The 26014-nt window shown below is 39.5% G+C and overlaps 1 protein-coding gene across 10 annotated transcripts in view; it reads right to left on the bottom strand.

Moving 5' to 3' along the window:
• LOC307219908 (ankyrin repeat and KH domain-containing protein 1-like) overlaps positions 1 to 26014 on the bottom strand; it is a 90662-nt gene that overhangs the window by 28922 nt on the left and 35726 nt on the right. For 9 of the 10 annotated variants that reach the window (XM_079983425.1, XM_079983432.1, XM_079983423.1 and 6 more), the window contains exons 15-22: positions 17983 to 18732; positions 8130 to 8260; positions 7900 to 8011; positions 7376 to 7521; positions 5478 to 5620; positions 4824 to 5037; positions 3041 to 3216; positions 1279 to 1441 (exon numbers count right to left, since the gene is read on the bottom strand). In XM_079983425.1, the coding sequence (XP_079839551.1) occupies positions 1279 to 1441; positions 3041 to 3216; positions 4824 to 5037; positions 5478 to 5620; positions 7376 to 7521; positions 7900 to 8011; positions 8130 to 8260; positions 17983 to 18732 (1835 nt within the window). The remainder of the gene's footprint in view (positions 1 to 1278; positions 1442 to 3040; positions 3217 to 4823; positions 5038 to 5477; positions 5621 to 7375; positions 7522 to 7899; positions 8012 to 8129; positions 8261 to 17982; positions 18733 to 26014) is intronic. The other variant, XM_079983424.1, reaches the window with a different exon arrangement.

Here is a 26014-nt window from a genome sequence, read left to right as displayed (position 1 = left end):
TCCAGGAACACTTGGAAGTTGCTCCACCACCTTCTCCGCAAAAGGGACACTGATGGCTGACCAGTAGTGGGGCCAGGATAGGTTTTTAAAGGCGTAATTGCACTACCCCCCTCTTTAAGAGCAGCTGGGACCACCCCATCATGCAGTGATGTGTTCATAACATCCTGGACCCATGTAGTCACCCCAAATTCTAGCTATCTTTGACCAGCCACAGTCTAGAGTGCATGTGGTCAAAGGCATTGCTGTAAGTATCCTGGCTACATCATCAGGCAACATCAACTGAAAATGATCCAGGTGTAGCACTGGACATCATTATTGGATAGTGGCATCCAAGTCAAGACGAAGACTTTGTCTTTAAAGGGTATTGCAAACTACTTGCAGATAAGATTTCATGGATCTGCTCTCGAATCCAGGGTAACAAGTCTCTGGACCTACTAGCTGACTTGAGGGAGCAATGAATGCAGTACAATAGGATTATGTCTCCTAACGAGTGTTTAGCCAGTTTGAAAGCAAGATTTCATCACTTTCCATCTCATCAACTGCAGCTCTTGGGAATATGAGCAAGCAATGTGATCTCCACAGCACTGAAGAACAGGTTTGGGAATGATCATGTCAGCAGCCCTTCTTGTCTCACTGCTCCACAGCAAAACAAGAACCTCAACAAAATCACCTACTTTTTACACTGGGAAATCCTCCAGAGCCATTAGAGTCCATCACCCTCAGAGCAGACAATCTGAACTGGTCCTCCACTCTTGCAGGCATGAATAGCAGTTACAATAACAGACTTCACCAGGAAGTGGTCTGACCATGACCATTCCCCACCTGAAGACCAAAACATGTTGAGGGCATGTCCTGCTCTGTGTCAGGATCATGACCATTTGAGGCAGTTGCACAATTAATATGGAGAAAGTGAGTAAGTACAACTAGGTAGCAATTATATCCTGGGAATCAGCGGACATAAACATTGTTTTAGGCAGGCGAAATTGCTTCTTCAAATGTAAACTACAAACTTTACAGTTCACATCAATTCCTAATGCAAGCTTTCTCAACCTGGTGCCCTCCAAATGTTTTGAACCACTGCCCTCCATCAATTATAATAGCTGGGGGCAGCTGTCAGAAACACACAGCGGGCACTAGGTTGGGGAAGGTCGTCATAAGGCAAACAGCAACAGGAAAACAGAAAAAGAGGAAATTTCATTCATTCTAAGATAAAAGATAGAAAAAACCATCAAGTTGACTTTTTCAGATTTAAATTTTGTGAAACATCAATGAACTTACTTTACGAAATGCAGACATAAGGGGAGTAATTTTTCTGTTATCTGCACCATCCACATCAGCTCCTGCCTGCACAAGCAGCTGAACTACATCAAGGTGGCCACCATTAGCTGCAAGCCAGAGCGGTGTGTTCCCTTTCTTGTTGCGAACATCAATATGTGCCCCCCTGAAAGGAATTAGAATTAAATTCAAGCTGGCAAAAAAATCCAGGCAGAAATTGAAACTACATTTCAGTTCACAAACACTGGTTATATGGAAGCTGCTAAGAACTTCAGAATGTCATCCATGATCTTGAGGTATGTGCTATAAAGACTAAACTGAAATTTAGAATTCCAAAAAGGGGGTCTGCAACAAAATTTTAAAGTCTGAGTTTCCAATCATCCCATCCTTTTCCTAACATGTTAGCACTATGTCAATTGGAACATGCAAAGTGGCTTTTTTCTCTGTAAGATTTTATTTTTTATTTCTGCAAACCTTGCCAAGCATGCTGATACTTCCCTCTTATGCATGGGAATGAATTGACTTTACAAGTGGGGTCTCACAACTAAGTGCTGCGGTGTTATCATGGGTGCATATATTATGTGAACTTGTGGCTGAGGAAGTGGAAAACACAAAAGTGAGCATCAAAGACAGGAGTTTCTGGTCTGACTTAATGTGTAAAATACATATTTTTAGTTACAATTTTTTTAGTTACAGTCTGCATGAAAATCAATAGAGCAATGGTCTTTGTAAATGCAACTCAGTGCTTGATGTGGCCCAAAGGAAAGTCTAAAGGGGCAGTTTTAGAATAGTGACCACCCCTGATTGGCAATATCAACAGTGAATTATACTGCAGGGTTGTTGCATGCTACTTTCTGAACCCAGCTTGCAATGTGGGGATAAATGCAATGGATAACAGTGCAGGGTTTGTACTCTGGTTCAGTCCAACCAGTAAAGCGTGTTAAATACACTGCAGGGCTGCTATATTCTCCCCATCACAAGCCCTGTTAATCTGCAATATGGAGAATGAACTTCATTTGAGATGGTTCTCTGCACCTCTTAACATCTGTCTCTCTCCTACAATCCTTCCCAGTTGCTCCACTCTGTCCCCCCTCCCACCCAGTTGGCAATACCCACTTCACTCAAATAGCCCAGTTTGTAGATTACAGTAAACACAGGAATGGGAACCTGCACACATCCAAATGTCATTGGACTAAACTCCCATCAACCACAGTCAGAATGACCAATGGCCAGAGATGATGGGAATTGCAGAATTTAACATCTGGAGGGTCACAGCTTCCTCACCCCTTTAGTAAGCCATAGTCAATGGTTTACTCCAAACATGATGATTGCAACATTTTCACACAGCCCCTCTAGCTAGCAGGAGCAACAAACCAGGTTTAGCATTATGTCCAACACCAGGTAGTTTGTTTCATTCAAACAAATCATGACTGGTAAGCCTGGCTTAACTTTGTGGTTTGTTAGGAGCAGAACTTTAGTGTATTACAATGCTAAGTTCCACTAGTTAGAGGGAAGGAGTGAAGCAGGAGCCTTCTGCAGTCACATGGTAAACCATTAACTATGGTTTACTATGATGTGTGAATGCTGCCAGTCTCAACGTTCTATGCCATTGAATTTCTAAGGAACTATTTCAGTTTTTGCTCCTCCCTGTGGCTTTTTTATATAGTGCTGCAAAACCACCAGGTTCTTCTGAGTCTGCTGGTACCTACTTTTGTATGTGGGTACTCTAGTCGTTACAGTTATTCGTGTAAAAAAAATGACATACCGATTAATCAGGAGCTCACAAAACTTGTAGTGGCCTTTATCTGCTGCAATTGTTAAAGCAGTATCTCTTGAGGAAGGCACAGGAGGAGCATTGACATCTGCTCCTTTATCAAGAAGAACTCTTCCAACTTCAGCATAACCTCCAGAAGCAGCTTCCATCAGAGGGGTGAGCCCAGTCTGTTTAAAAGAATGTTTGAAATAGAGTCTATATAAAGCAGTTCTAAACATAGTCTAGAAATAGTTGCCAACCTCTTTCACTATGTAAGGACCCCAATGCATGCAAGACCTATCAACATGACTCAGGGTAGCTAGAGTCACACACAATGGATTCACAAGTTCAGGTCAGTAGAAGCATCTGTACAGCATAAATGTTCACTTTAATGGATGTCACATCAAAATACAATGCTTTGCTTTAGTACAGAACTTTGCTGCCTTGAACACTACACACTTGAACAATTTGAACAAAAGTACCTCATCACTTATTTACTAGCATGATATTCAGAATGTTAATATTAATCTGCTCACCACAATATTTAAGACTTTGCAGTTTGCATTTTCTTTGGCTAGTGTTTGGGCTTTTGTTTCCTGCTTCTCTCCAATACACCTGCACGGCTCCTCCTGCAGAGGTTCCCACAGGGCTACAGTTCAGGAACTAAACTGAGTCAAAGCTAATGTATTTCTTTAATCTTCAATTTACCTCAAGGTTTCTGCACTTTTAGTCAATAAGGGAAGAGAAGTGGTCTTCACCACTACTGACATGCACCTTCTGTCAGGTTGTCCAAATGGGAATGTGGCCCTCGAATTGCAGAGAATCCCCATCCCTTTCTTCTTTTCTCTCCCCTTATTGACAGGAAGTGAGGAAAGATCAACTGACAGGAAGTGAGGAACGATCAATGAGGAACTTTTTTCGATTTGAAAGCTGCATTCCTTTGTGTGAAGAATAAAGCCACAACCACCCAATATATCCTACACACACTGCAGCAAACTGCCCATGGGAAAATAACAATCTTTTACTCTTTGGACAGCTCGTAATCTCTTCCACCACCACTCTCTTGTTGCTTGGCCGGAGAAACTGGGACATGGGCTAGGCAGACTCTGGAAGAAGAGGCTGGTGGGGCAGATGAGGAGGCCCCAGTTTGCTTCTGGTCTATAGGCCAGAGGTTCCTCACTCCTACTGTAAACCGGTAGTCTTAATCCTTTTCAGATCCAGAATTCATCTTTAACACCCACCTCCAATATAGGAGCCACTCAATTTTTTCACTGTTCATCTTTTGCCTTTTCTCTCTAGGACCACCAGCAAAAAAAAGAGGCTATTGCAACAGTGAGTGCCTCTCTACTTTACAGTTACAATCTATTATGCAACAGCAAGAAAAAAACAGCTGCCCAAATTCCCTATTCCACACAAAAGTACGTAAGTTTCGTATCTGCTTCAATTTTCTCTTCACTCTAATTTAATATCAAAACAAGTGGTGTGGTGCATTTTAGGCTGCAATCCACCTTAGCTTGGATAGTTGCAACCCACTATGTGAAAACCAGTATGATAACCAGTAAGGTATCTTGCCATCAGGTGTAGCTTTTGAGGCAATGTCAGCCATGATGTGGTATCATGAATAATGGTACATTTACTAAAGTAAAAGCAATAAAGCCTTCCAATACTCAGTGATGGACAAGATAAGTTGGCTTGATTTCAAATTACTGAAATAGTTAAAACCGGAAACTAAGTCTATTGCCAAAACCATTTTTACCACAAGTCTATTTGAGAAGAAAGCTATCTGCAGGCTCACCTTTGCCCTATGTTCAACATTGGCTTTTCTGTCCAAAAGCAGGCTGACCACCTCTGCTCTGCCCTGGAAACAGGCCAAAGTGAGCGCTGTATTCCGATTGGTCTCAATCTGAGCATTTATATCAGAGCCCATATCAAGCAACAGCTTCACTGCAGGAACATGGCCATTCATAGCCGCCAACATCAGAGGAGAAATGCCTAGTTTACTCCCAGTCCTAGAGGGAAGAGATAATTAATACAACCACCAGAACAAAAGAACCTGGACAAACGTACAGAAAACAAGCCCCCCCCCCCGGAAGAATAGACACAGGTGTACAGAAAAATGGAAGAGAAACCTAACTGACAAAAGCAGACCAGAGCAGACTAAAGCAGTCTGGTCTCAGTTGATACCACCATTTTACATGCTAAAAACACTAGCAGGAATTTGAGGGGGGAAATCTACTAACAAAGTATGTGAGCTTTTAATATATATAAAAATAGACATCAATAAATTGCACATTAGTTACGAGGAGCCCGTATTATGATAGTTTAATACAACTGAATAGGATCAAAATAGATCAGTTGACTTAGACATCCCCTTTATTCCTCCTCCCAAGATAGAACCAGAAGTGGCAAATGCAGTATGCCACAGAGCCCAATAAACACAGCCTGTTACCTTGAATTAATTTCCGCTCCAGCATTAAGCAGGATCTTAATAATATTAACATATCCCCCAGATGCGGCAAGACTAAGAGGTGTATAATCAGACACATTCCTGTGTTCTTTATTTGCTCCTCGTGCCAGCAGTAAGTCAACAACCTGAAAGGTACAATATTAGCAGGATCAGAGGATAACAACACTCTGGCACTGGGTGGAATTCGCAAACAGCCAAACTGTTAAATCTATAAATAGCTAGAATACAAAATGGCAAGTCAGGGAACCAAGGTTCTCTTTTAATCCTTTCTTTTCCTCAATGGCTATACAAAGAACCAGTTGCCAATTGTCATTAGTGTATAGAGAGATTATGGCAGCAGAGCACTCCTCAAAATTAGTTTCACTAGTTTGTACGTTTTTAATGGTACTGAGAATCCTACAATAGTCTATATCAAGGTTTCCCAAAGTTGGGTCTCCAGATGTTTTGGGACTACAATTCCCACCATCTCTGATGACTGGTTTGCTAGCTAGGGATGATGGGAATTGTAGTCAACAGCTGGAGACCAAAGTTTGGGAAACCCTGCTCTATATACAAAAAATCCACAGAACAGGTCGCTTACCATGAAGGCTCTTTCTGGTTTGATGTAGAGGCATCCAGAATGGGCTGTCTTGTTGTACTGCCCAGGACACAGAGTACTTATGTGACCTGAAATTGTGTGGCTCCAGACTCTTCTCCACTTTCCTGCCTTGACCAGGAACAGAGCCCTCTATTCTAGCTTCCCTCTCTTTCATTCCTGCAACAGGCTTCTAGGACTTCAAGAATTTCAAAATCGTGGCAAGTGTGTGATCAATGGAAATGTAACATTTGTAAAAGTCTCTAGATTGCATTGTGAGGCTTGAAAGCAGCAAAGTACTGATTCTTTTTCCCCTGCAGATCCCAACATGCCCTTTTTAGTCTGATTGCATGGAGGAAATTTTCCTTCTTACAGAGTGCCATAGTTTTCTTTTTCCTTTTCAAATGGATCTTGGAGAAGGCAACAAAAAGGTACTAGTAACAAGAACTGAAAAAGGTAAAGCTGGTGAAGGTGTAGAAGCTACTGAAGTCACAAAAGGTGTTGCAGAAGTGAGAGAAAGGACATGGAAGATTCAGCTCTGTTCCTGGGCAAGCAGGCTGAAGAGTAAAATCTCTCTTGGACTCAGATCTGGTATACAGTTACAGGTAGGATGTGGGTGGTGTTGTGGTCTAAACCACCGAGCCTCTTGGGCTTGCCAATCATAAGGTCGACAGTTCAAATCTGTGCGACAGGGTAAGCTCACGCTCCTGCCAACCTAGCAATTCGAAAGCATACCAGCATGAGTAGATAAAGAGGTACCACGGCGGCAGGTAAACAGCATTTCCATGCACTCTGGAACTTGTCAAGGTGTTCCGTGCACCAGAAATGGTTTAGTCATGCTGGGCACATGACCCAGAAAAGCTGCCTGTGGACAAACACCAGCTCCCTCTGCTTTAAAGTGAAGATGAGCACCACACTCCATAGACGAATTCGACCCAGGAGTCCTTTACCTTTTACAGTTACAGGTTGCATGATACCTGCCCATCCTGAGCAGTATGGGGAGTATGGACAGTCCAACTTGGATGCCTTTTTCACACCAGAGTAGATTTTGAAGAATCTTGTTTGCCTGACTGACAAAATCAAATCTATCAAGAGCCATTTTAATGGATGTTTGTAGGAAACAAATTTCTACTACTGGCAACCCACAAATTAAAAAATTAAACATGTTCAATACAATATGTATACTTAGAAACTAAAATATACCAAAAAATATGTTTCAGGGAGCAAGGGGACATATCAGGCTGCTACATTCATGCTCTCTTCTCCTAACTTAAGACTAAAGAATATGATAGATTATAACATTTACCTCTTGGCGTCCACCAGAGCATGCTAATGAAAGTGGAGTGTCCTTAGTACGTTCAGATTGTGCTTCTATATCTCCACCCTTGTCTAGAAGGATCTCTACAACACCAACATGTCCAGCAGTTGCAGCTAAAATTAGCGGTGTAAATCCTAATAGAGATTATTATATTAGAAGCCATTTTCAAACGAGAGGCAAAGAGGTAGAAAGAAAAGTTGTGTATTAAAACCAATAATTCACAATAAATATTGGCAATGGAAATCACTGAACAGTCAGTGTTTGAGTTTGTGATAAAACACTTGTGGTGGGGGCAAAAAGCTGACAAGAAGCCTCTGCTTAAAAAAACATATCCTCCATTCTCAGTTAATGCTCAAAGTTCCATATAACAAACATTAAATTCCCCCCAAAACTGTTTCAAAGCAGTTTTTCTTCTATGAGCTAGAAAGTTATGAAAAGTAATGGAATGTCCAATATCCATGCATCAAGCCCTGGAAAAAATACCAACAAACAGCAGCACTTCAGTAGCTTACCCTTCTTGTCTCTGTGTTCTATACTGGCACCACGTGCTATCAATACAGAGACGAGCTCTTCGTGACCACCAGCACATGCAAGAGTCAGCGCAGTATCGTGGTTACTCTCCGTCTTAACAGTAGAAAGGATATGTTAGGTTTACTACATACACGCCTTATTACTACTCTGTTATATAACAGAAACAACTATTATAACAAAAACAGCTTTATAACTTATCTACATTACTCACGTGGGCATCAATGTCAACTGAAGGATACGTGGGGAGCACAGATTGAGAAGTGACACTGAGTGTTTGTGAACAAGGTTCAGGTGTAGGCGATTCTGTAGAATTGGAGCCAGTAGGCACTCTGCTATTAACAGCTGGAAAAAAGGATAACATTTAACATCACTTGCGTAAAGAGCTCCTTTCCCAGAGAAATCATGTCTTATTAATTACTAAACTTGTTATAGAATAATGAACTAACAGGGAAATGCAAAATTGTACCCCAACCCCAGAAACACTTAGGATAGATTTTCACTTTAAACTTTGTACTCTGGTGTGTGGGTAGGTGTGTATGTATACACACTCACACCCTAAAGAGTGTGAAGGGCACACATGTAAGATCTGAAGCATACCCCTTTAAAATATTTGGAAGCAGGCATAGGAAAAGATCTCTCCTCATCCCCCAAAATCAAGACAGGCATCATATTTTACATGTGTAATCTCCTTCAAACTTGATGGACTACGCTGGTATGACAGACTTTAGCATCAATATGCTATGGTTCTATCTGACTTTCCAGCTACACTCCTGAAGCCGCACAATAATAAAATACAACATGTAAAGAACTGACTCACAGATACCCAGTTTCAGTGAATTTTGATTCTAAGTAAGCAAGCTCAGTGAAAATTAATTGCAAACCTGCATTGGGTAACTCAAGGTCCTACTATTATAGAAAAAAATCTCTACACATTTTTTCTGAAACATGCACACTTTGACACTATTACACCCCTCCCTATATTTGCCTTTATTCTAAATTAAGCCTTAAGTATTGTAACCTTTACTTGCAGGAGCTGCTCTGGCTCCTTGATCATGACCAGAACTGCACATAGTATTCAAAGTGTGATTGTACCATAGATTTATATAAAGACATTACACTATCAGAAGTTTTAGTTTAAGGCATTTCCCTAAAGGATTCCAGCTGCCACATATTAGGTTAACATTTTCATTGAGCTATCCACCAAAATCAGCTATTGAATGCTCAGACTCCATTAGGAGTTATGATTTTTCACTCCAACTTGCACAATTTTGCAGAATTTGTCACTGTAATACCTATTCACCCACTTTGGAGAGCTCCTTTTGGAGCTCTTCACAATCCCTTTTCATTTTTACTACACTGAAAAATTTGGTGTCATTAGAAAATTTGGTCACCTCAACTCCAGGTGATTTATGAACAATTTAAAAAGCACCAATCCTAATATAAATCATTTGACAATGGCCATTCCTCACTTTCTCCTTTGTGAGAACTGTCCAGTCATTCCTAATTCTCTGCTTCCGGCCCTGTTATTTGTATATATTTTATTTGTATATATTGCTTGTTTTATGTTGCTATGGCCGTTGGCTAATGTGAATAAAGTTTATCTTATCTTATCTTATCTTATCTTATCTTATCTTATCTTCCTGCCCTGTAACTAGTTAATCTTAATGTAACTCCTAAGCTTATTCAACGAATTTTGGTGAAGGACTTTTATAAAAAGCTTTTTCAATGTATACAATATTGACTGGATCACCCCATCTACATATTCAAAGGCATTCTAAAGTAACGAAGAGATGACTGCTGTTGAGATTTGTGATTGTATCCAAGTGCTGCAGAATCCCATCATGAGACATTTTCTAGACTGTTAAACCTTTTACATATAAGCAGGTGACACTTTCACAATTTATATTTTGTGGCTTAAAGCTAACTAGGCCAGATTATTTTGTTTTACAGGAAATAAGATGTATGAAACAATACTTAACCATCAAATAGTACTAAAATTGTTATGTCAAATGCTTATAAAAAACTACTGCTATGAAAACATTACATTTAAGATTAAAATTCCCATCTGCTGAATGGTCATTACACACTGGGTTAGATCCACACTATTCACACACAGAACACCATGCTGGAGGAAAGTGGGGAAGAAATTTTCACCGATTCCCTAATTCTCTTGTTCTGGAGTGGTGTTTGAAATTCCCTGGGTGCCAGGTGCATTTTGCTGCTGAAACAAGTCCAACTGCAACTACATGGAGATTTCTGGGTGCCATGTTGGCAACTGACATTTCCATCGAGCCAGCTGACTGATGTGCGGCAAAAGATGCATGTCATGTGCTTCTGTGCTGCCGTGCAAATCATGGACCCCTTGCTGGGCATCTTAGTCCTTTATCATCACATCAAAAAAATTAAGTGTGTAGCTCAGTACAGATATATTTGACTGTACTGCAGCCTTTCCACAGGCCACCCAAATGGAACTTACAGACTACAGTTTTAAAACCTCTGCCTTAGTCCACAGTTAATACTATTTCCAGTTTCTTGCATACTGGCAGTGTTAGAAAATCAATATAAGCTAGGAGTCAAATGGCTCCTTTAACAAGGGTCACAGTCGCCAAAATGGAATGCCTAGTTGCCATTTTTGAACCAGATGGCTTGAAAGTCCTATTTTCCAAAACATTTTTTTGGTTCCTGAAATTCATTCTGATGGTACCTGACGTTTCCAACCATCTGGAGGTGCATGCCTGGGGATTCTTGGATCCTGACTGTTTCCATACACTAGCAACACAATCTGTATAATTCTATCTGCTATATTTTATCTGCACAGTCAGAATCCAAGAATCCCCAGGCATGTACCTCCAGATGGTTGGAGAGATCAGGTACCGTCCTGGCGCCTAGGCATCTTCACTTGGCGCAAGTGGCTGATAGCCATGTGCAAAATGTGCCAGGCGAATTTCGAACGCTGCATACTGGAAGAAGTGAATTGTTGCAAGAGCAAGCTACTGTCAAGCAATGTAGCTGAGATAATAGAATTGTAATATTGGAAGGGACCTTTAAGAGCCATCTAGTCCAAGCCTGACCACTGGTCCTGCTAGCTAGGGACAATGAGACTTGTAGTCCAACCACAGCTGGAAATCCCAGTTTGGGAAACCCTGATCTAGATGAATCCTCTGTTGGATCTTGGCCCTTTCTGCAAATAAAAATAAGCCTTTCCATTTGCATGAGGTCAAGTCTGGATCCAACCCATTCCAAATGAATTGAACACATGAAAAGAACAAATGTAAGCAATAAATTTCAATATTTCCATACCAGTTATTTTTAAAAACAACTGACAATGCAGTCTTCTTTACATTGAATGAAATGTAAATACACAAAAGGATATTCAAATGGATTGAGGATTGCGAGTAAACCTGACTGAACACAATGTATACCATGACCATTTTTTCTTTAAGTGCCATTCAAGTAGGGAGGACACTTGTTTTGGTTTCACATTAAACCTTGAGGTCAACTGAATTTAGGCTGATCAGAGTGGGATTAAAAGCAGTAGCTTACACTATAGAACCTGAGTAAAGAATTGTGCACAAAGCTTGCTACTATTTCCCACCTAACTTGCAACAACTTTCTACACCAGGGATGGACGACTTGTCTCCCTCCAGAGGTTGCTGAACTTCCAACTCTCTTCATCCCTGACCACTAGTCATATTTGCTGAGGCTGCTAGGAAGTGGATTCTGACCACCTGTGGGGGGCCAGAGGTTCCTCACCCATGTACTACACAAATTCCAGCAGTGAAACAAAGTAGTACAAAAAAAGGAGCAGTGTGTAAAACAAGAGCTTCTGAGAGTTTTCCAATTTACTATATAAAACTTTCACCAGCTAATTGTTCAAAGTTGTCAATATTGGCTGACAACACTGTACAGGTGGCGATCATTTTGCATGCGTTCAACCGATGCGCAACTGACTGCTTTTGGAATAGGCCAGAATGGAGCGCAAGAGGGTTGGCTTCTGTGCACTCCGCTGACGTGCTCAGGGCCAGGAAGGCAATCCCTGTAAAAATCAGGGGGAGGGAACTGTATAGACATATGAGTGACATCTCATCTCTGAACTTGAATATAACTTCATAATTTAAATACACCAGGGAATCTTAGAACTTGTTTCTGAAATTTATGTGACATCCCTGAAATTGATGCTTTCAACTTCCAAGTTCCCAAATCAGTTCACACTCAGTCACAGAAGACACCATACCACATACATTAAAAAGAGTTAAAAGCGACCCTGAGTTGTGCTTTCACAAATCACTGTTAGCCATTATATACCTACAGAAGTTAAGTTCACTCAAATCTGCCCAAAAAAATGCTGAAGCGTAAATGATTGGAATAAAAGATTGGACTAGATGATTCTCAGGGTACTTTCCAACTCTACAGTTCTATGATCCTTCTATGTTTTCATTTCTCGTGGACAACTTAAAATGGGTGCTTTAACTTTTGAAATGTAAGTATGTAATGCACCCATGGTCAATGTCAACAGAGACAATATCCAAATCTTTATGGACCAACTGAAGTGACATACTGTATTTACTTGAGTCTAATGTGCCATCAAATATAATGCGCACCTCAATTTTCAGAACCTTGAAACCAAGCAAAGTACTTGCTGCCAAATGTAAACGTGCCATCAAATCTAATGTGCACCTTAATTTTCACACTGTAATTTGGCCAAAAAAGGTGAGTGTTAGATTCGAGTAAATATGGTAGTATCAGCTTACATTACAAGAAGGCACTAGGTAGAAAAGACAGTACTTGCATTTATAGTCCCATCACAGCCAGTGGCAGTTTACAGGTAACAAACCAGTGGTACGGTTACTGCCTCTAAAGAATTTACAATTTACACAGATAAGGGAGCAGATGGAAAGTATGGCAGAGAACCCCAAAGGTAACATGGAACAATTAAATAGTCTGTGTCTCAAATAGAGATGAGAACAAGGAGATGGGGCCAAAGACCTTGTAGAAAAATTGCCTGAGAAGGGATTTGTAAGGAAAGAGGTGGTATCATGTAAATGTTTGGTGAAAGAGTCACAAAGGAGAACAAGGAACAATGGGGGCATTTAAGAGACCATGGAACTGACTGCATCACATTCCACAGATCACTGAATTAACCATTGCCTATCCAAGAATACAGTTAGACACGAAATTAAAACTTACTGTTTTGCAGTGCTTAATTTTGAGGACCCATCTGATATACAGCTACAACTTGATTAAAGAGAATTCAACTGATCACCATTCTCCAATCTCTCAGAAGAGCATGCAGCAAGCAGGACAGACACAAGGATACAAGAGACACTGATATACTGATTTCCCACTCCTTCTACCTCAGAGAAGGAAATTAACGCAGCAAGGCACAAGAGAGGGGTGGTATGGCACACAATGGAGGAGTAATAAATGTATGTGTGCACCCACACCCACAATCCTCTGGCATTTCACTTCCAAGCTTTCATTGATCACAACATCTGCACACTCTCTCTCTCTCTCCCCCCCCCCCCTCTCCCTCTCTCTCTCACACACCGCCGCCTGCACAGTTCATTGCCAATAAAGATCTATCAACCACACCACCAGACACGGCAAGTACAGGACCCTCCTTCAGAGACCAATGGTCTTTTTAAAGCGGTAAGAAGAGGCACCAGAAGTTCTACATCTCCCTTTGGCTGGGCTAGCTGAAGCATGATGTTGGGAAGAGAGTGAGCAAGCCATGAGCCAATTTAACAAAACAAATGGAGAGATGCTATGGTTCTCTGACACTTCTCACTGAGTAAGCAGAACCTGAGAGCCAAAAAGAGCAACAGAGAAACGTGTTACAGTGACATACATACAAAAGGGTAAGGGAAATTTAACTGGGCAAAAATTTAATCCAGACATTATGTTTAATCAAATTATGTTGCTGCTTTCACTTTCATAATTGTATAATTTATGATCTGGAAAGATTACAACATTCCTCATTCCCAGGCAAAAGCAATGTGTCTTGCTAGAAGAAGAGATGCCATCGTTAGCCAGTAGTTATGTTCTATAAATGAAAAGGACTTCTGAAAAAAGAAATAGGTGCATCTCTTAACTGCGTTTATGAATAAAAGCAACTACCAGCCAGCTCAACAAACACACAAGATGCTGTGATGGCTCATATAAAAATAAAGACAATTTCTTGCCAATGGGTACTTAATGTACAGAGAGAGAAAAAGTGCCTACATACAGGATTTTTTTTAAAAAAAGTATGTGAAGTCTGGAGTATGAACACTTGTTGCAATTAAATCATTTACATGTGTACTAATAAAACTATTTTCTTCCTGCCCAGGGAGAAATTTTGAAATTCATTTCTTGGTATGGCATACTACTATTTAGGGTTGATCGAATTAAATAATAGGATCTTGCTATTCTTAAACATGGATACTTTGTTTACTTATTAAATTTGAAATTTACACCTTTGACTTACTACAGGTTCCTGCCCCCCCCAAAAAAAAACTATGAGGGGAATGTTACGCAAGGTTTTTGTTGCAAGAAGTTCTCAGAACACAGGGAACGTACATGTTTGGCTCTTAGACTTTCACACTTTAGATTTTGAAATCCAAGTGTACACAAACTAAGATCTGGTTGCATATAAGGGAACATACATATATTTTAGGGAAGACGGTAGTAGTCCTAAAGTGATTAAATAGCTGAGCATTTTACCTCATGTAAGCCACCTACTACCTTTATTTCTTTTACGACTATGATGGCAAAAGTTACCGTATTTTTTGCTCTATAAGACTCACTTTTTCCCTCCTAAAAAGTAAGGGGAAATGTGTGTGCGTCTTATGGAGCGAATGCAGGCTGCGCAGCTATCCCAGAAGCCAGAACAGCAAGAGGGATCGCTGCTTTTGCTGCGCAGCGATCCCTCTTGCTGTTCTGGTTTCTGGGATTCAGAATATTTTTTTTCTTGTTTTCCTTCTCCAAAAACTAGGTGCGTCTTGTGGTCTCGTGCGTCTTATAGAGCGAAAAATACGGTAATTCTCCTTCCACTGGGGGATTCTGGTGACGTTTTCCCATTTTTAAAAAACAAATGAAACAAACCTAGATTTATATTTAGTACTGTCCTAAATGGGGAAATGCAACAAACAATAAACATTCAAATATGCACTCCAAATGTTGTGGCCTTTACCAACAATGCTTAAGAAATTCAACAGCTTTCCCCAGAATCATAGTAACCTGAATTGAAAGCTCAATGTGAAATTTAGCATAAATCCAGTGAATCAATGAAATAAAGTATAAATGAGTATTTGAGAGCAAGGGTGCTTAACACAAAATTCAAAGTTATAGGGCTTTGGTATTTTCCTACTACTTCCCACAGTAGCTATGGAAAATATTTCACCATCTTCTCCTCCATAAAAGAGAATAGTTGCTTATATATGACAAGAAGACATCTACACTGAAGACAGTGTTGCATCTCCTTTTTGTACCAAATATTGAGTACCTGTTGTTATTATTATTAAATTAAATTTGTATACTGCTCTATACCTGCAGGTCTCAGGGCAATTCACAACATGAACATTACATTCAAATTGCATGCATGAACACTCCAGCATTGCTTTTTTATCACCAGATACTCTTACATCTCATTTCCTCTGCAACATTCCCACCACCACTTGCCCAATTCTCACAAGGTGCTGTAGGCAATCCTCTCCCATCCTCAAGAGCATATGACAGATTTTAAAAAATAAAATAAATTTTTCAGTCCCTCCCAGTTCAAGTCATCAGCAAGCCTACTTTCTTTGTCATCTTTCGTCTATTACTGAAATGCTAGACATGCTCATTATTAGTTTAGAAGCCAGTAATGTTGATACATATATTTCCTTTGAAATAGCAATTCCATTAAAAAAAAATGAAGTTTAACCATTAACCAATCTTGACTCAAGTTGACTCAAAATCTGGTCAGCCACATCAAAGACTGCATATTGATTACTATCAGGTATGACGTTAACAATGCAATACTTATAAGCATCTGAATATTCTTCTAACATATGAATCTGCCCATCAGACACTGCAATGAGCACAACTATAGTTCTCGGGGGGGGGGGTGTTAATCTGGGCACTAGAGAAAATCCCTAAAATTATAGCTGTTCCTCCTTCCATGATATATGCAACCTTCCCACTCATTTTACTTGAGCAAATGAGGAACAGAGAACTGCAAAGTCTGCTGTAGGTTTCAGAAACCTACATACTCAATAAACCTAACAGCTTCATAATCTTTCAAAAAGACACAAATCATAAACAGTACACAACTTTGGCAAATTAGTTTAACTGAGCTCCCTTATTAAATTTAGTAAGTTCACTACACATTTTCCAAACATCTTCACACCAATTCAATTTCAAGTGGATTTTTGCCTACTCAAATTTCTGATTTCCCCCAATGCTGAATTCTAACTCTCCTAGTTCCTGGTTGGTGATATATACACTATTAAAACTTAAGTTTATTTAGTATTTGCTTCTCTCAATCAGATTTATCAGCCACATATTGACATCAAGAAGCCAAATCAGAATGAGATTTATTTTTCCTGTCCTCACTTTGGCAGAGTTGAAGGGAAATCGCACAGAGCACATGGTTACTGCTGGTAAGTTAGATGGAAAATCACTTCACTTACATGATATCCATTTCAAGCAAACTTCCAACAGATTAGACAGCACCAGTTCTATGAGATATCATCTATGAAAATGTATCCATAAAATGCTGGCACAATAAAAAAGTAAAATACACTTCATTTAGATCCATAAATATTTTTCCTTTCTCCTACAAGGGATTCTGTTATGCTGCATTGTATTTCTGAACCCAACCCAGCCAAAGGAAATCTTTTTTCTTGTTTTATCGCACCTGATAGTATTACTTTATTGAACATGAGCTAACAGGGTCATCAAGAGGGCTATTTTCCTTACAAGAAGAATAACTTAACATTTAATAAGCAAAAACTATATTTACAAGTTAGGTGAGGCACCTTTCACATTCCCTTTTTCAAATTCAAAAGGAGTATTCCTACTACATAACACAAAACAAATATAGCTTCAAAACAAAACCGAGACCCATCCAGACTGCAGTAGACTCAAATAAACACTGCTATCTACAGCTTCAACATCTAAAAGGAATGGCCACAGCAGTTTTAGCTTTGGAGTTTTAGCATTGGTTTTAGCAGTTTAGGATACAAACGCAAAGGAAAACTATATTCTGCCAAAGACAGTAAAGGAAAATGGAGCCAGCACATCACTGCAAACTCCACAAGGGCAAGCCCTTTTCTTACTTTCAGCCTCACAAATTACTCTACAATGAAGGTTAAAGCTTGCAGTCTATACATAAACCATGCATATGGTTTTTCTTACCTAGCATCTTACGCTATTAGTCTTAATCAACTATTCTTATTTAAGATGTTAAAATGGTGTGATAGCTAAGCTGACAATAGCTAGTGTAGGCTAAGTTTGTTCCTAAGCAGGAGCTATCATCCCCTTTCTGCTGCAAGTATTTCTAGCGCTGTCATGTAGTTAGAGCATATTTCAAAGGGTTCATTTTCACAAGCATACGATATTCTGATATTAATATATATGAATGAGTAAGCCTGTAGGTTAATTTCCAAATAAAGCTGCTAGTGTTTTAATACATCAAAGTCTCCTTGCTACAGAGGTGTGTCAGGTCATACAAATGGCACCTTCACATGAGTGTTGAAATCATGAGCCCAGTGATACCTTCAGAGGCAAGTGTCAACTAGACATATTTCCATAACACCATTTGGTTTCTTGTAACTAGTTTTCCTTAAAAAGTTACTTCTACTGAAGTGGAAGCCCAAAGGATTGATATAGGAAGATTTCAATATAGCAAAATATTAATATTTAACCTTTGATAAAGCAACCCAAATATTTGGGAATTTATAACTTGAATGCCAACATTGAGAGCACTAAGAAAGAAATATATTTAAAACAAATACTCCCCAAAGGGAAAATTGCAAGAGGGAATGAGGGCAGAGGGAACGGAGCACACACATTAATGCAAGAAAACATATTTCTCAACCCACCTGCTAGCAGGTCATCAAGAGTGTCGGTTAGCGTCTGTGCTGGAGTGGCAACCATTAATCCGTCTGGTTCTTGAACTAACAGCCCCTGACCATGTCCTGCAATTGGCTGTTGTTGTCCTACATTTTGCTGATTACCTAATACTTTCTGAAGTTCAAAAGAATCTGTCCCATTACAGCCTAGGTTACTTGAAAAATTACACTGTGGCGTTGACAAAGGTTGGAGAGGGACAAACCCAGTTTGCTTAGCAGATGGTGGAGAGTGCTGCTGCTCATCTTTACCTGCCAGGATTCTGTCAACCTGCCATAACTCTGAAAAGCTATCCCCAGGCAGACCCTCATTGCCTTCCACTTCTGGGAGGACACCTGTGTGTGGGCACTGCTGCTGATGGGTAAGGGGTGACTCTGTCTGACCTTTGGTCTCCAAATATTCTTTGGTAAATTGCTGTTGTGTTTTCATCTGTAATTGCCTTTCCACCTTTTGCAGCTCCTTCAGTATTTTCTTCTTCTTCTGCACTTGTTCTTCTCTGTTCTTTTTGAGCTCTTCAATCTTATCTTTATTCAAAGGTTCACCTTGAATTAACTCCAATGATTTAAGCTGTGCTTTTTCAATAGCGCTAATTCTCTGTCCAAGTTCATTCAGCTTGCCTTCAGTTTCTTCCACTATACATTCCAAAGGCTGGTATGGGTGAAAAGGTGACAGTAGCTCCTGATCTGCTACCTGAAGGGAAGTTGACTTCTGCTTGGATGTACCTAAGCACACGAAAAATGTTTGAAAAAATGCCATGCTGAGGTTAACCCATACCCCACGCTTTTCCCACCCAAAACTTTATAACTAACCACATTAGCATAAAATAGATTAAAGTCTACACCTCATATCAGGACAGACAGCACAAGACAGAATTGTAATTTTAAAATGGACCCTAGCTTCCAGTTGTAAAAAAACTATGTTAATATTAAAATAAAAATGTGTCCCCTTAAATATTGTTTATAAAATAAATAAAATTCTACTGCAAAAAAAAATACAGAATATTTACCGATGTCTTGACTACTAACGTTCAGACAGACAAAAGAAGCAAAATCCTATAAATACGCTGCAACACTAGAGACTTAACTTGCAGAACACACACAACATCCAACATATATGCCACTTTACCTATCTCTGGGAGTTGTGCTTTAAGAACATACTGTAAAAATTGCAAACAGCTATATTCCTCAGTACACAGACCAATGCAAAAATCTTGAACATTTATTAAAAGCAAATGAGCATTTGCTGCAGAAAGCCCTGTTTCTCTGAACAGTTCAGTTCAAAGGTTTAAACGCACCACAAAAGGCATCCAGCAAGAAATAGCTATCCTGTATCAGTACCTCTACAAATTCAAGTCATCCTTTGCTCAGAGCTTTGCTGTGCAGATGTCAAAAGTCAATGTTACATTAATGCACTAATATTTAACCCCCCCCCCCAAAAAAATATTAGTTTGTGCATGAGGGAGAGGGAGAAAAAGAAAAGAAACTACTAAAAGATACAACATTTAATGGGGTGAATATGCAATTTCAAGATAGCCTTTATGTACCCTCAAGTTTCAAAATTACATGGCAACATAAGCTGTTCTAATAATCTCAAACCAGTTTATTTGACAAGACAGAGCATTACTACTACCGGCTTTTAACGCTGTGTTTTGACTCAGATTTTATGATGCTCACAGCAACTCTTATACTATAACACCACTACAACAAATTTAGCTAAAAATGAACTAATGTGTGGGTTTGGGGCGCTATTGTTATATATATATTCAATGTCAAGTTCTGAACGATATGCTTAAAAAAGTTAGTACTGTCTTGATGCAAGATTAATTGAGCTTTCCTATCTTTGGAGTTGTGCTGAGGCATAAAACCTTGCAAACCTATAGGCACAATTAAATTATATTGCCTTAATAGGACCAGTGTGATATACATTAAGGTAACTGACACCGCCTGCAGTATGAAAGTCACATATTAAGCCAACTTTAAAGTTGCCAGCACACCAAGTAATTAACTGGACCACTGTTATGTTTTTATTTTCTCAACACATCAGGACTGTTAATTCTATCAGTCATCTGAAGAGAGAAGCATTTGGTCACCATTCACCTTCATTATGAATCTTTTTACATTAACATATGCCACTTTTTTATTTGAAGAAAAAACCTAAATTCATCTGTATTACTCTAAGAATAATATTAAAGTGAACTAAGTTTGGTCACAGCTCAAAGCATAGACCTAGGACTGTGCTGATTTGACTTGAGGATGGGATTTGCATATGTCAACTCTCTCCCTTTACCTTCTCCCATCACATATTTTTGACAGTATTATTATTCTACTGGGATCCAATACAAATAAACATTTTTAATATTTCAAAACTGCTCCAAAAATATTATATTGATACCATATACAAAAAATATAATCTAACAACAAGCTATAGGGCATAGGTACATTGAGTCTCACAAGGTTAGCCTAATAAGGAATTTAAGTTATCAGGAAGTCCAGGAGGAGAAAACCAGAGAGACGAGATACTGTGCTCATAACAGAAAACAGATGGAAGTTGTAGTACAGCAACATCTGGAGGGCACCATGTTGACCACACCTGGTATAAGCCGAGGCAGAAGAGCAATGCTGGAGGAAGCTTCATGTATAATTGTTTTCTAAAGGAGCATCAAAACTTGTGTCAGAGAAAACATGTGCCTTGAAATATCTGAATGGCTAAGGTGAAATATGTTTTTGGCCACCTCAGAGGAAGGTAATATCACCATTATTCACAAGTTGGCAAAAAGTAGGTCTCTTGGGCCTTGGCATTTGTGTTATCAGGTGCCACAGGGCACTTTTTTTATCCCTAACGATATTTAACATCTACATAGAGCAGCTGGAAATGGTTGTTATGGGCTTTGGAGCAGTGTCAACTCTTCTCTGCAACATCTGAATTATAATTGGCTATGTGGGCTTTGGACCAGTGTCTGGGCACAGGAGTGGGTTGGATAAGGGCCAATAAACTGAATTTAAGCCCTGGCAAAAAGGAGGCCCTGTGGATAAATGGTTCCCAGGTCTGGGAGATACATCAGTTACCTGTTCTGGACAGACTTACACTCCATCTGAAGCAGCAGGTACTTTTTACCAGCTTTGTTTCGTAAGACAATTATAGCAGTTTCTGGAATAAGATAGCTTGGCCACAGTAGTCCAGGCATTGGAAACCTCAGGACCGGATGACCTACATGCCTTGACCTTAGCCAGAAAGGTGTAGAATGCAGCAGCTAGGCTGTTAACTGTAGTATCCCATCAACCCCATATACCACTTCTGGTGAGAGTGCTACACTGGCTACTAATATGCTATAGGGCACCATTCATCATTTTGTTTTGGAGGAGAAGTCACTCCACTCCCACAATTACTGTTATATAGAACTTTGAGATGCAGGGGTTGAATCTATTGTTTACTCTTAATTGCACACTGCTTTGATATCTCCTGGCTGTGACACAATTTATTAATCTATGAAACCAATAACAACAAGTATAACTTTTCTAGTGCAAGTACAGTAAGCCCATAGTTTATGTGCATTCAGTTTTACACGTGTGGCCAAAAAGAAAGTGAGGGGAAGCAGGGTTCCAGGAAAAATGACTTTTGCAATTCCATCCGCCATTGAAACCAATGTGTTTTGACTACACATGGTTTTGGCTTTAGGCATAATCCTCCGAACGTAACCCCTTTGTAACTCCTGCAAGGGCAGGAGTCATGTCTGAAACTGTCGTGATAACTGGCTTAAGCCTTGCTTCTTCATGTGCTTAGTTGGTGCCTTCTGCCAACTAAGCTGTTATTGGACACCCCTTCTAATGCATGAGTAAAGAAGCCACTCATGTGGTCACACAGCTCAATTGTATACTGCAAGTATACACTGAAACTGACAGAAAGCATGAATCCTGAAGACTAGACCAAATGGATTTTTGAACATTTCGGTTTGAAATGCATTTAAGCAGTGTCCGTAGTGGGAAAGACCTAAACTAAACTAAACTAAATCCCAACACAGAACCCCAAGCCAGCTGCTCAATGTCTCTAAATTGCCAAGACCTTTGCAGAAAGGAAAATATGTTTTTGGTATTCCCCTGTCCAAAATTTAATGAGCTTTTACCCATGAACTCAGACTGAGAGTATGATAAATTGCACTATAGCTGAATATATCTATATATTAAGGTAAGTATGTGGTGTTTTTTTAAAAAAGTATATGCTAATGTACTTCAGCAGTCAGTACAACTCATAGCTATCAGGATAAACGAGGCTTAGCATCACCCATCACCTCACTCTCCAGGCAGTCTAATTCACAACAATAAAAACATGGAAATTCAACTCAATTCCCAAGTCCCTTAAGTTGTTCATGGAACTTGAAGGCCCAGGAATCCAAAACTAGAACTTATTAATATGCTTTCAAGTATTTAAGTTCTAGAAGAAAATGGTGTCTATGATCCATAAGATAAAGGTTGTCAAAGTCATGTCTTAATTTGTAATCAGAAGGAAAATTGGCATGGCTTTTGTCAGAAAAAAATTACGGTACACTAGCCGCCCAAAAATTTCATAGATTTTAATTTCTATCCCATCCTATCCCTAGGGCTTGGAGCAGGTATATCATGAAATCAAAAACATAAAAAATATGCCAGAACTTCATAAAATTAAAGTTGTTATCTTCAACTCAAAGCCCACCCCAATTAACCCTGTAGGACTTCTAAAAAAAGAGGGTTGTGTCTGGGTAAATCACAAAGAGGAATTTCTGTAAGCGTACAGTCAATGAGAATGAGCTTGCTGGCCTAATGTGGTGTCTAGACAAAATATTTTGGAGGGGGTTTTTTTTGACAGATTGAGGCAATTACAATGAAACATCTGAGAGGAAGCCATTTGAGGCTGAAGCAGTTTTAAGACCTTATAAAAGCTGAAACCCTCTCCAGTTGAAGGTAGAAGACACTGGGAAGCTTAACTGAGATAGTGCAGCCCTGATATAGTAGGCACCCATTGACTAATTCCTCCCTCCGCAACGGTCATTTTTTACTTCAAGTCTTATGGCATATTGAAATTTCTGAGTAGCTACACAAAGGTTTAAATCAGAACTAAATGGAAGGGCCACAGCTTTTGTGCTAGTAAAGCTAACAAAAAACACTTCACATCTCCACAAAGTTTTAGGTGAATGAATCAAGCAGTACCCAAACATGCACTTCTGAGCAACTTAAAAAGACAAAAACAGCCTCTTCCCTCCAATCCCCTGGCAAAATCCCTTTATTTTCTCTTGTGTAAGTAAATTGTCTAGATGGATTTCTGGAAAAGAGGCTTGGAAAAAGGGGTAAAAGCTGGGAAAATATTACATAACACATTTTGGCTAATGGTTATGAAAATGATGGCTTCCAAGCTGAATTGAGTTCTTGACCTTCTAATTTTTTTTAAAAATGTGATTTTTGTAAATTCCATGCAACACTGTCCATAGTTTTAGCTCAACTGGAAAAAAAATGAAAGCAGTATATAACAAAAAAAGTTGAAATTAACACAAACAGTAAAATTTGTAAATGATACTGGTACCAACTAAGAAAAGGAATTGCACTGTTAATCTTTTGACAGTCATTACGCTTACAGGCATTTCAAGCTGGACATCCATGAATGTGCTCTAGTAGTCAGTGGCCTCAATTATATTTAACAATAAAGCATGATCAGAAACAAACGATGGCTTAGCTCAAACGAGCAGCTTGCTTGTGCGTGCTGCTCTGTCATGCCTGCTTTGTTTGTTCCTTTCTAGAGCTGGAAAACAAACTATTGGAGCAGCTGCCTTAGTGTCATCTGCAAATCAGCGCTCATGGTTTGTTTCTCCCAATCGAATCATGAGTAGTAAGCCAGGAAAAAACCTTTGCATCCACTTGCAGTTTGTCTGGAGAGAAACAAACCACAAGCACAGATTCACACATAATGCTAAGCCAGTGTGCACCAGCTTGTTCAAGGTAAACCATAGTTTTGGACTATGGTTTGTCAATACATGTGAACCAGGCCAAAGTATCTGTTGAACTGACATGAATGTAGATTTGCTATATTTGCATCTCAAAGGTACACACTGTGTTTGGCATAAACAACAGATTAGTTCCAAACAAACAGCTGGACATCTGACATCTGAACAACCAGAATAACTGATTAAGAGCACTTCCAACCAGTATTTGCTGGCACTGGGAGCTCTACAATGGCAAAAAGAGAATTTCTCCAGATGACTCAATACTGCACACTGAGTGAAAATGAATAATGTCACTTCTTGGTGGCAACATTTCCAATTTTGTGTTTTCAAGACATGCTGTGCTACATCAGAGTCAGTTGCCTTCACATTGTATATTCTTCACAAAAACTTCTTAGTGGATATGATGGTTTTATCTGTGAGCTTGCCTTCTCCAAATTATTAATTAGGTGATGGTTCTCTCAACAGGCTTTCAAATGCTGAATTTGCTGTAAAGGTGAAGTGTCCCACTCAGTAAATACATAAAAGGTATGATGCCCTACCACCTTCCTATCAGGACTAGTCAGAACTGGATGAGGCCCTTGAAGGAAGATGACAACTTTAATGCTGGCTCCAGTATATATATGGTTCAAAGGGAATCAGTATATACAGAAGAACCTTCCCAAGACTACCACGCTCAAAGACATCTTGCATGAGGCTGCAGATTCAGAGGACCCAATATGCCCCAACACATCTTGCCCACCAGCTCCAGATTCTTCAATATCACCCTCAGGACTTGAGGTGAATCAGTATCTAAGAAGCCATTTAGAATGAAGGCATAGTGCTTGCCTGTCTGATAATACAAGGCCTCAAAATCCCTCACCTGCTAGGCAGTTCCTTGACTTGGCTGGTAAAATAGAAATCTGAGCCACAAATCAATCATGGTAGAATGGGACAGAGAAGGTAGATATTCTGTTGCTGAATCATTCAGTTGCTTGTTGAATACTTCATTGATGGGTATACGATGCATTTTCTGTGATGTCACCCACATCACCTAGTACTTCTACAACATTTTGTAAAAATAACACAACCTCTAAAAATCTCAGTCTTTTGCATATATAATTCTACAGAACTTTCTGTATAACATGTAGAAGCAACCTTATGTCTGCTTCATGTATTGACATAAGAATTACATCATTTTGTCTTATTTGATGACTTTCTACTGCATATGAACGTCTTCCAGCAATGATTTCCTTACTGCACAGAGTACTAAAAACAACTCCCTGAGCAAAAACATGACAAGATCAGCCTTATTCAAAGCTACAAAATTCAGCCTTTTGGAATGCCTGTTCAGAGCAGAGTTAGTGGCTTCTTTGTGGGCTAAGCACAGCATACCGTTTGCTCATGTGGTTTGGTGCACAATGCAACCCAGTCCAACGTCTTCTGTTCTTAATTTCTTCACCTTGAAAATTCCATAGACAAGATCCTGTGCAGCACACTTAGTACTGAACATTTGGCTTAAGTGTCATCCTTCAAGAACCTAATCACCTTGTAGAAGTCTCAAGGACATAAAGCAGCTGTTCTCTGTGCACTTTATTGCATCCTCTGTCCTTACAAATAATCCTGTATAAGCTGGCATTGTCATAATACTATAGTGCTTTAGAGCTATATAAATTAAAGGCAAATACGTGTTTATCCTACTCCAGTGCATACTGGGGAATAGTTATAGTTTTGTCAGTCTCCTGGTTTTCAAGTACTAGATGTATCACAGATGTATGCTTAAATTTGCTGAAATTTATCGTCTTGGGGGCATTTTGCAAGAAGTAGAAAGAAATGGAAAACGTTCTGAAGCTAAGATAGGGGCTTTCCCTTTGTGCTGCCCTTCTACTGCAGTTATTCAGAATGACAGTGGAAAACTCCTTAGCCAGCATTATATAGCACTCCCAATCATTCAGCTGGAATACTTGACTTTCTTCATCTAGACACAATTCATTATGTCATCATGTCATAAGGTCTGCTTTCTGAGTCTTGTTATGCCTCAGTTGTGTCCTTAAGACACT

The sequence above is a fragment of the Podarcis cretensis genome (genome assembly GCF_951804945.1).
Source record: "Podarcis cretensis genome assembly, chromosome: 7".
Lineage (NCBI taxonomy): Eukaryota > Metazoa > Chordata > Lepidosauria > Squamata > Lacertidae > Podarcis > Podarcis cretensis.
Note: the sequence above shows the minus strand (reverse complement) of the source record. Positions and strands in the feature narration are given on the sequence as shown.